The sequence below is a fragment of the Lissotriton helveticus genome, chromosome 10, assembly GCF_964261635.1.
Source record: "Lissotriton helveticus chromosome 10, aLisHel1.1, whole genome shotgun sequence".
In the NCBI taxonomy this organism is placed as follows: domain Eukaryota; kingdom Metazoa; phylum Chordata; class Amphibia; order Caudata; family Salamandridae; genus Lissotriton; species Lissotriton helveticus.
The window spans coordinates 602,222,514-602,234,529 of NC_136071.1; the positions used below are offsets into that span (position 1 = coordinate 602,222,514).

Consider the following 12,016-nt stretch of genomic DNA (forward strand, 5'->3'; position numbering starts at 1 on the left):
GTGACCCCCTCTCATTCGGAGGTGAACTTCTGTGCCTTCCGACAGGCCAGTCACTTGCTCCCCACTGAGCCCCGAGACACACATCCACACAGTGGGCAAGGTTCCAGGCCTCTGAGAGGCCAGTCTCCCTCCCACACGTCTCATAGCCTTCTGGGGGCAAGTATCCCCTTCTGAGAGGTCATCTCCACAGAGCCACGAAATACAAGCACGCATGCACACACAGTGAGTAAATACCAACCACCTTGTCACTGAATTGATATGAAAGAGCACAATTTCGAACCTAGTTTATCACTTTCATTAGTTTCTTTTGAGAGTTTATCTCACATAATTTGCACAAAAAAAGTTCTAATCCATTTCAGGACTACTGCAGGTATGTTCGAAGTCCTCATGTTTAGGGTGTGCATTCGAAAAAAAGATACAACTGGTGGGATTCCCACTCCTGGTCATGGCATACTTTCCGTCAGGCTATACAAGGTACATAAAGGACCCTTGATTTTAGCAGGCCTCAGAATGCCGAAATTCTAGGAGTGTGACACGCCATCTTTAATTCTTTCCCACAATTGCAACAGGGACTGACCCCTCAGTGTTCGAATGCCCCTCCCCAACCCCTCCCAGGCACTCAGGAGTTAAAAGACGCGTAGCTTTAGATAATGGATAGTGACAAATGGCGGCTCGTTCTCACATTGCAGGCAGAGTGCGGTCACCAGCTCCATATGTGATGCGATTGTCAAGCACACGTGGTGTCGCCACTGTGAAACACTGAATATTCACACAATTATTATATCTACATTAGTTGTTTCCGCTACAAGGCAAACCCGCTGTTTGCCTGGCCTGAGTAAACTAAACTAGATTGTTTCACATAATTAATCGTACAAGCATTAGGTAATCGTATTCCATAAGGCTGTGGCACCTTCCTGCCGCTGTACACCAGTGATGGGGGTTGTGATCCCAGTCTTACAAAACTGATAACAAAAAAAACACTGCAAATTTCACGAAACAAAAGATGATATTCCATATTTTCCATGAAGGGGGCACCAGAACTAAAATACCCAGAATAGGTCAGGTGCTTGAATCTTTAGATCATAGAGTAATTTAACATAGAGCAGCCTAACATCACATAAAACATGCCACAACAAAACCTAACACATAACTTAACACAAGGTAATATAATAAAAATTTTATATTCCATAACTGACCAGGCAAAATTTATATAGCTTCATGTTAAACTATTGCATTTATGCAGTTCGAGCTATTGGCATTGTAAATGACAATGCCCTTTATTTATGTTTTGGTTTTCAAAACATAAATAAAAGGCATTGTCATTTACAAGGCCAATTGCCTAAACCCGTGTAAATGCGAGACCTACTGCATTGCAAATGCTTTTTTTTATAGGTTTTTTTTTGTGCTCATTCTGTCAGACTTTAATCATATTTATTTTGGTATATGAAATATAACGTTGTAGCCAATATAGTTCGACATATAGTTAATTAAAGTGAACTCCCATGTGGAGCAGAGGTCAAGTAATGCAACCCATTTCATGTATACTACAAATACATGTTGATATCTACAATTATTTAAGATTTAAATTATTTTTTGATCATGCATGCTGTTTTTGTGCAGAGATATTAACTGACCTTGTACAAATGGTATGTTAGTGAATTAATTTGTTGCACAGGAAAGTCTTGCATATATATATATATAGATATATATGTATGCACATGCCTTGGAAAAGTCATATCAACCTCTCATTTCCCTTGGTACAGAGGGAACATAGGACATGTTTACTATTTCACTTGGGGATTATCCCCTCTCTAATTACGTTTCACCGGTAATCTCAAGGCATAAAACGCTCAATCTTGAAACAAATACTCTTTCACTTTTACATTTTATGTCGGAAATTTTTTGCAAAGGTGTATTTACGTTTTCTTGTAATGATCAGGTTTCTTGTAATGCTAACATGAATATATTTGCTAGGCATCTAAATTATCTAGCATACACGGAGAAGGTCTTGGCAGTTGATGGGATGCTCAATTTTTCTCTAGTTATGATAAAAGGCATTATCTTGTATTTACGAGAATTCAAGCTATTGGCATTATAACTTACAATGCCATTTATTTATGTTTTAAAAATGAAGACCAACATAAAAGGCATTGTCATTTACAATGTCAAAAGCTCAAACTGGTGTAAATGCGAGACCTATTGCATTGCAAATGCTTGTTTGTTTACTGTTACTTCATTGGCCTTGGCGTTGTTTCCATAATGAAAGACTTAAATCTATTGGCTTTTTCCGCGAGCATTGCTCCTCCCATGGCCTATTGGTGTCTATTACGCGCATGAAGCTCGTAACCGACACCAATAGGCCGTAGGAGAATTGACACGCCTTGCTGTAGCGCGCGCGGGTGTGTTTAGCAATTACGGGCTTCGAAATGACACGCTTGCTGTAGCGCGCACGCGTGAGTCTTCATCGGTACAGAGAAGTACAATGGTAGGAGTGAGATACAAGCTGGGAGAATGCGCATGTTTACCAATTACTTTATTTATTTATTTATGCATTTTTATGTACTACCGACTTTACCCCGAGGTGTCAGAGCGCTTCACAATAGGAACAGAACTGATACATGAGGAGAACATAACGCGTGAACATATTACAAAAGCAGACGCTAACTTACATAAGGTAAAAGTGATAGTTGTGAGTAAACAAAATACGTGAGAGCAATGACACGCCTTGCTGTAGCGCGCGCGTGTGTTTTGCAATTACGGGCTAGAAGTACAATGGTAGGAGTGAGATACAAGCTGGAAGAATGCGCATGTTTACCAATTACTTTATTTATTTATTTATGCATTTTTATGTACTACCGACTTTACCCCGAGGTGTCAGAGCGCTTCACAATAGGAACAGAACTGATACATGAGGAGAACATAACACGTGAACATATTACAAAAGCAGACGCTAACTTTCATAAGGTAAAAGTGATAGTTGTGAGTAAACAAAATACGTGAGAGCAATGACACGCCTTGCTGTAGCGCGCGCGTGTGTTTTGCAATTACGGGCTAGAAGTACAATGGTAGGAGTGAGATACAAGCTGGAAGAATGCGCATGTTTACCAATTACTTTATTTATTTATTTATGCATTTTTATGTACTATGGACTTTACCCCGAGGCGTCAGAGCACTTCACACTAGGAACAGAACTGATACATGAGGAGAACATAACACGTGAACATATTACAAAAGCAGACGTTAACTTACATAAGGTAAAAGTGATAGTTGTGAGTAAACAAAATACGTGAGAGCAATGACACGCCTTGCTGTAGCGCGCGCGTGTGTTTCGCAATTACGGGCTAGAAGTACAATGGTAGGAGTGAGATACAAGCTGGAAGAATGCGCATGTTTACCAGTTAATTTATTTATTTATTTATGCATTTTTATGTACTACGGACTCTACCCCGAGGCGTCAGAGCACTTCACACTAGGAACAGAACTGATACATGAGGAGAACATAACACCTGAAAATATTACAAAAGCAGACGTTAACTTACATAAGGTAAAAGTGATAGTTGTGAGTAAACAAAATACATGAGAGCAATGACACGCCGTGCTGTAGCGCGCGCGTGTGTTTCGCAATTACGTTTTTTTAAAATATTTTTTTGTTGAACGGCGTGCTTTAAGGAACAGTAATAGAAATGACACGCCTTGCTGTAGCGTGCACGCGTGTGTCTTTATCGCTACAGAGAAGTACAATGGTAGGAGTGAGATACAAGCTGGGAGAATGCGCATGTTTACCAATTACTTTATTTATTTATTTAGTTATGCATTTTTATGTACTACGGACTTTACCCCGAGGCGTCAGAGCGCTTCACACTAGGAACAGAACTGATACATGAGGAGAACATAACACGTGAACATATTAAAAAAGCATTTGCAATGCAATAGGTCTCGCATTATTAAAGTTTGAGCTATTGGTGTTGCATTATTAAAGCAATGCCAATAGCTCAAACTTTAATAATGCGAGACCTATTGCATTGCAAATGCTTGTTAAACTGGCATGTACATAGTTTTCATTCCTTTGTAAGGCGCCCTCTCGCTATTTCCTCTGCCAGATTGGAGCTTCTTCAATCCCATTTGCTGCACTGCTCTCTGTGTGTGCTTAGGGTTCAAAAGTCCTAAATCAAGAGGATTCTGCCTGTAACCTCGCCCAACAATTGACTTCCATTTTGTTTTCATGTAAGTCATTTCTGCCTGCATTTCGGGCATGGAAGAACTTACTTAGACTTCAGGAAACTTGAATGTCTTTAAACATGGAAGGCCTGGAGAAAGCCTGGAATTTTATGACTTCTTACCCCAAAAAATTGCCCAAAGTTCTACTTGAAAGGCACGCAGCAGTTTCATCCAATTCCTCTGCCCAAGGTGGTTTTCCATCTCTCCTTCGGTCTTGCTGAGCATATTGCCAATGTGGTAGAAGAAGACTTAAGCTCCAACCGTGAAGGAGGCCATATCGAGACGGACAGACTGGAACTGGTTTGAATTCTCTTTAAGTGTTTACATGAGAAGGGTGCTGCTATCTTTTTAGGTCTGGTGTAAGTCAAGCCATTTTGATTTTATATTATATATAATATACTTCATTGAGAGGGCTTCCAGCTAGAGCTCTTCCTCCATTGGCCTGTGTTGATGTGTTTCTCGTCTGCTCAGTCCAGCATTCCACAGTTGGCCAGCTCACTCCAGCTGCTGGCTACTTCACGTTGAGCGATGACGTTCTACTCTTCTAAGCGCAGGGCTATAGTGGCAATGGGTGTTTTTAGAGACCAACAAATATTGTTGCTTTTTGGCAAATTATTTGTATTTGCAAAAGCCTGACAGAACCTCCAGCAAAAAGTTTTACAAAAGCAGTGATGAAGACAAAAACAAGCAGTGGCAAAGCCAAAAGGCGAACATCAAGGTCAGACCGATTGGCTTTGCCAGTGCTTGATTACGTCATGCTAAGAAGTCCAAATTCAAATCTGTTTTGCTCAATATAGCCTAGCAAGTAATGACTGCCAATACATACTTTAATATTTTTCATAGTATATATGAGTAGCACTGCAGTGCTTGTCATGCATGAGTCAGGGGGAAGGAACCAGCACTGTGGTGTTGGTATTTGGGGTTCAGTGTTATTGTCTTCTATGCTGCCTGCTCCTACTGAGATAAGGAAAACCGTTGCTCCACTTAAGAATGAAATTCACATATGTGATGTTAACTGAAAAATTAACCTTAAAGAAGATGTTGATCTGGATGGAAATGTGCCCAACTGGTTAAAGGCAGCAGTATTGGAAACTAACGACCTATGCTGCTTGTTTAGGAAATTGTTGGGGAAAAGATGTTTTGCAAAATGACGTAAACTTTAATAATTGTAAACGATAAAGGCCTTGCACAGTCCAAAGATTAAAAAACATATACTTATTCCGCTTTACATGTCTAAGAAAGCTTAAGTGAGCTGAGGTTCGAGCTATGCCTTAGCACTGAGAAGACTGGCTGTGCATTCACTTTAGTATATACGTGTACTCTACTCCACTGAAGCGCTTCTTAACCTTTTGATTTCTGTGGCCGCCCCACTTAATCATTATTGCAATCCGCAGACCAACTTTGAATCATTATTGTAGTCCGGGGACCCCCACTTAGGCAATTTTGGAATCCAAGGAACCTGGCCTCAGAAAGATCACTGTTTTGAATTGCAAAACAGTACCCAAAAATACAGAAACAAGCATTCATCAAATACACAAATGATGAAATATCTTCTTAAATTCACAAACAAATGTAAAAAAAAAACATTTTCAATTGTGGCCATCCATCGTCTATATTATAATCCGTTTACCTGCTCACACGAATCCATCTGAGGCCACCACCTTAATTTTTAGCATCCCATATCAAATTCCTTCACATTTATAAAATGTTTTTGCAATTTTATATTTTCAATTTTGCTTCTTTATTTCTTTATACCTTATAAATCTGTTAATATTGTTTAATGTTCTGAACAGTTGCGGGCCCCCTTAGTTGATGTCAACGACTCCAGGTTAAGAACCACTGCTCTACTGCCAATAGTGATGCATAGTGCCAATAGTGATGTCACCACATTGATGCTTATCATGCCAATTTGGAGTCACTCATTGAATCTAGCTAGGTGGGCCAAGACATTGTCTTATACTCATATTTTAAGTGGCAGGAATGACTTTTTTACTGTTATGAAACCCATGTTGTGTAGAAACTGTCATACATTTTTCATTATGCTCTGAAGATTGACATCATCCTCTCCATCTCCTCTAGATCTCTCCCATCCTTCAAGCCGTGGACCCGGTGGTCGGAAGGCTTCCCACCCAAGAAGATGCACTCCCTCGACGAACCCCTGGACCTGAAGCTCAGCATCTCGAAGCTGAGGGCGGCCAGGGAGAAGCAAGACAAGGCTCTGAGCAGCGCCAAGCACCGGAGCCAATGCGAAGCACTGATGATCCGTGATGATGGCACCACAGCCGTGGAGCCAGTATCCCCCTCATCCCCACCCCACAGTAAGTGCTTGATGCCAGCACCATATCCACAGTCACCCTGCTCATACAGAATTGTGCCAACCCATCTCTGCCAATGCATGCACCTCAATCCTGCCATGTAGCCCACTAAAGTGTTTAAAAAATGTGAATGCACCTTATTTCAGACTTGCAGTTCCCTATCCCATTGCAAAATTGGAATAAACATATGTATGTTGTCCATTTACTAGCTGCTCTATCTGTGACACTCCCACAAACAGCTCTGCCTGTGCACTTCTAAGCACTCTCTGCCTGCTGCTCTATGACTGGTGACCAGGGCCACTGGAATTATGCAATTTTGCGGCTTCTGTGTTTTCCACATAATTGTCGATTTACCACATAATCCATCATCTGCTGCATAATCTGCAAATTTTAACAAAAAAAGGTTTTCTAGCTCAGGTGGATTAAAAGTTACTAAAAACGCAGAAACACATGTTGCGCACTGAAAGGCCCTTTGCAAAGGCTGACTGGTCCCCTTTCTTGGTAGTTAGACAGGCACTAATGAAAAACCTTGCCCAGACAGTGTTAACTTGTGTAAAAATCACAAAATAATTAAGTAATACTATCACAAAATGTGGCTCATTATGCCGCATGATTTCTCTTTTCTTACCGCTTAATTTACTGCACGATTTGATCCTCCCCTGCCGCATAATTCCAGTGGCCCTGCTGGTAACCAACACACAAGCCTACATGGCCTCCCCTGCTATCTCCTGTCTAGCCATAAGTTGTTCTTTGCTCCACTGACCGGTACCTCTCGGTTTTCAGGATTCTTTTCACACAGCAAGTTCCGGGACAAGGCGGATTCTCCATTCTCCTGCCCGCCGATGATCGACCTCAGCCTTTCGCCCCACTCTGGGATGGACTCACCTGGCAGTTCTTCTCTGTCTCCCGACAGGCATTTGAATGGAGACGCAATCCATTCCTCTTCTCCTCCTGTGAGTGAGACGCAACAAATTCAGGTTCAGACCGCCAAAAGGTAGATTGTGGGAGCGGTAGAATGGAGGCTAAAATTAGCCCAAAAATGTGTTCACACCTGACCTCCATTAGACCGAGTGAATGTAGTCAGTTTGTCAGACCGTCCCCAGGAGGAAGTTCAGGGGCAGAGGGATAAAATGTGTGTCTATCCTCAGGGCTGGTTGGCAGGCTGGGTACCTGATGATCTCCTGGTCCATCCACCTCAAAAAACTGCCCCTAGTCCTAATGCAACAGGTGTTCCCAGATGTGGATCCGGTGCTCACCCTGCCACTGAAGCCAAGCTGCACCCGACTGAGGAACCTCAACCAGGGCGAGACTGGTCTTGGGTTGCTTGTGTTCTGTTTCAGAGAGGACCTGGTGTGACAATGTGAGTTGGAGTGTTCCTATTGGAACAGAATCATGGCTGATTTGCATATGGCTGAGTCTAATCTGAGGTGGCACGGCAGGCCAACAAACGATGGACTGGGATGCGGCCTTAAGTAATAACTAGTGGTTGAAATTGATTCAAGCATTCCACCCATCACTGTTTAGTTTACCTGGTCCTCATCCACATGGACACTCCATCCCTAGAGTATGGGCACAGGAGTCTAGTGCATATGCGATGTGGGGAGAAGGCTGATTAGGAGGAGAGTGAAACACCTTGTTGGGTGGAGTAGCCCAGGCAGGGTCTTCGAGGCCTGTACTGGATAGTATGACTAATGATTTTGATCATAAAAACGACTCCTTGAGTGTCTTGGAGGCAGAAATGGGCTCCATTGATACCTAGATGGCGGGTGAAGCAGGGAAGGAAAAGAGCTGTGCTTAAGTGTTGGATGGAAATGATGCGGGCATTAGAGAGGAACAGTCGTAAAGGGTTAGGGCAAGCCTTGTGGGGAGTGATAGAGACCGGTGAGTGTGACGCAAGGGGTGGGAATGGATGAGACGCCATTTGAGTTGATGGTTGGTTTGGGAATCTAACCACGGGCTGCTGTCTCTTTCTCCTCCAGGATTTTCATTCACTCCGTTACATGGACGGCATTCCCAGTCCCCTGCAGTTTTTCCTGCCCTTGACTTCCGGCAGCGGCTTGCACCTGCCCCCGTCCGTGTTCATCACCCCTCCCAGGGAGAAGCGTCTCTGCCCCGAGCCGCAGGAGCCCGCGGACCTGCTGTGCCGCTGGTCCAAGGTAAGCAGGACGTGCACGAGGCGGAGCTTCATTTTCATTCCCGCAGACTTACTTCTGACTCACCAGTGATTTTCTTCGCACTTTGCCCATCTCCTCCGCACCTCTGCATCTTTCTCTCCTGTTTCTCTTGCTTTCTGTCTTACATCCATTCCCCCTGTCTTCTATCACCCTGGAATGACCGGCAACTGCATCACAGCATTGCAAGATAACCAAATCCAGGGGATATGCAGTGTGTGCCTCCCATGTACTAACATGGGTCACGTTCGTGCTTTATAAAACTCCTCAAATAAATAAATAAATACCACTCCGGCCACCCTACATCTCCTGTCTACCTCATCACTCAATTCTACTGTTCTGTTGAGAAGGTGAACCTGATGGTCTTTTTTTTGGCCCAACAGCATTTGGTTTGGGTGCACTCTTTCTTTTGCAGATGCTTTTCCTTGCAGCTGTCAATCTCTGGAGGCACCACCCACATACACCCCTCATTCAGCTCTATTCAGTCGAAATGAGATTTCCTGGGTAAAATAAGGTGCCTCAGATTGGTAATCTGAGGCACCTTATTTTACGCATGTGCATGGTTGCTATGTCCCTTCTTGAGCCTCTACTTTGTGTCACCCCGCGCCTTCTGAAGTTCCAGTCTTGAGAGGGATTGCCTGGTTTCCTGGCTCATTGGACGCGGACAGGGCATCTACCAAGAACCACCTTAGAGTGCCTTGTGCTACTGCACAGTATGAGAGTGACACACATCTATTCAAGTCTATGCAGAAGAAGACATAATCAGGCACAGCATCACCACCACAAAGGGTGAAACCCCTCCCACTAAAACCCTTCTAAAGGTCCCTATAAGAAAGAGCTTTGAAAAAAAGGCCATACTTTCTCTGGCCACAAGAAGAACAAGAAAAGATAAAAGGAAAAAGCGAGACAAAGATAACACTCGAGTCAAATGGCTGGCAGTCGTGCTGATTCGTGCGCAGACAGATGCCACATTGTGAGAGTGGGCAAGAACAACATTTGACAGCATGAGATTTCACCCCAAGGCTGAGAACTCCTTTTTCAAATAAGGTTTCAATCAATATTTTGTTGATACTCTCATGGTTCATGGTTTGTAACTTGATTCTTTGATGAAGTTCTTCACATTCTCAACCTCACTGGCGAGAAGCAATATATCAGATGACTGCACCTATCTCCTGGCTCATCATATAACCTACTAGACTGTAGAGAGCAATGCTGACACTTCCTCAGAGGATTCTACTGTGTCATGTACCTGTGGACAGATATAGCAAGTAATTAAGTTGATTATTGACCTTTCTAGTCCCTGGGTTTTCTGAAATATGTCTTGTGTCTCCTTTCCTTGCCCCCAAATTTATGGATAAGAAAAATCGTGGTGAACTTTTACCTTTTTAGGGCTCGGCTGAACGCGCGGAAGCGCGTCTCCGCCGAGAACTTATTGTGGCCGTGTCTCCTTTCAAGGAGACATTCCTGGCCGCGCGCATCGCCTTGGAGGCGATTCGAAACGAGCACGCGAACGCGCTCGCTGCATTCACAGGGCTCGGCTGAACGCGCGGAAGGAACGGGGACTGTAATGCTTGTCATTATTGTTATTAAGAGTTCGATACTAAGAGGAGGCAGAAGCAGACGGCCATTACTCCTTCACAGGCCGCGGCTTTGTTTTAAAAGGGACAGAATGACAATGCAGTATATTCTGTTTTGACAAAGATTATTGATTGAAGCCCCCACACAATAGTGCAAGGCTACTTAAAAGTCACCTGGAGAAAAATGAGTTTACACTCGAGCAGAGCAGGCTTTTCTGTCATGAAGGCATAATGATGTGTTTGCTCTTCCCTGCACTGCGTGGTCTGTATATTTTACAAACACCACAACAGAGATAGATAGAAGCGCCGGCATGCTGGGGAAATTTGTTATTTCGGAAATGGGAGAGGGAAAGTGCTTTGTGTCTGAGATTCCCATGCCGATAGAGAGGCTAAGTATTAAAGCGGCGCAGGGATGCCTCACTGTGCCCCAGGGGGCTCTCGTTCTGAGGCGAGTGCAGACTGGAGTCTGGGGAGGGTGACAGCAAACAACGACCACAAGACATTTACAGCAGGTCTGTCAGAGAAAGGTCGCAGGGTTTTGGATTCACAATGTTTTCAGTCACAGCCGAGCACTTGGTGAAGCCACTTTCACCCGACAGGGGGCGCTAAAGACCGCTCAAGTCGTGCAGTCCATTTGTGCTACTAACACAAGAACAGGGGGAACTAAAATGTTTATGTTCCTGATGCTAATCACAGGAGGATAGAGAGTATGCCATGCAGCACAGGCACACATATTTGCTATAGCATCATTGCTCCATTTCCCGCCAATTTGCTGTTGGATATACTTTTAGACACTACGGCAGATGGGACTTCTTTTTGTTGCACCAACTCCTCCGTTATTAGTGTTTAACAATTTCTTCCAGTAAGGTGGTCGCCTCCACCATCGTAGTGAGTGCAGAGCAGTGAGTGCAGAGCAGTGAGTGCAGAGTAGTGAGTGCAGAGTAGTGAGTAGTGAGTGCAGAGTAGTGAGTAGTGAGTGCTGAGTAGTGAGTAGTGAGTGCAGAGTAGTGAGTAGTGAGTGCAGAGTAGTGAGTGCAGAGTAGTGAGTAGTGAGTGCAGAGTAGTGAGTAGTGAGTAGTGAGTGCAGAATAGTGAGTGCAGAGTAGTGAGTAGTGAGTAGTGAGTGCAGAGTAGTGAGTGCAGAGTAGTGAGTAGTGAGTGCAGAGTAGTGAGTGCAGAGTAGTGAGTGCAGAGTAGTGAGTAGTGAGTGCAGAGTAGTGAGTGCAGAGTAGTGAGTGCAGAGTAGTGAGCAGTGAGTGCAGAGTAGTGAGTGCAGAGTGCAGAGTAGTGAGTGCAGAGTGCAGAGTAGTGAGTGCAGAGTGGTGAGTGCAGAGTAGTGAGTGCAGAGTGCAGAGTAGTGAGTGCAGAGTAGTGAGTGCAGAGTAGTGAGTGCAGAGTAGTGAGTAGTGAGTGCAGAGTAATGAGTGCAGAGTAGTGAGTAGTGAGTGCAGAGTAGTGAGTGCAGAGTAGTGAGTGCAGAGTAGTGAGTGCAGAGTAGTGAGTGCAGAGTAGTGAGTGCAGAGTAGTGAGTGCAGAGTAGTGAGTGCAGAGTAGTGAGTGCAGAGTAGTGAGTGCAGAGTAGTGAGTAGTGAGTGCAGAGTAGTGAGTAGTGAGTGCAGAGTAGTGAGTAGTGAGTGCAGAGTAGTGAGTGCAGAGTAGTGAGTGCAGAGTAGTGAGTAGTGAGTGCTGAGTAGTGAGTGCAGAGTAGTGAGTAGTGAGTGCAGAGTAGTGAGTA

General features: G+C 44.0%; 1 protein-coding gene across 1 annotated transcript in view; it reads left to right on the plus strand.

The window, feature by feature from the left end:
- GLIS2 (GLIS family zinc finger 2) overlaps positions 1-12,016 on the plus strand; it is a 288,177-nt gene that overhangs the window by 242,430 nt on the left and 33,731 nt on the right. Inside the window, exons 2-4 of the mRNA XM_078663137.1 lie at positions 6,298-6,536; positions 7,317-7,486; positions 8,513-8,689. Of these exons, the coding sequence (XP_078519263.1) occupies positions 6,356-6,536; positions 7,317-7,486; positions 8,513-8,689 (528 nt within the window). The 5' untranslated portion in view covers positions 6,298-6,355. The remainder of the gene's footprint in view (positions 1-6,297; positions 6,537-7,316; positions 7,487-8,512; positions 8,690-12,016) is intronic.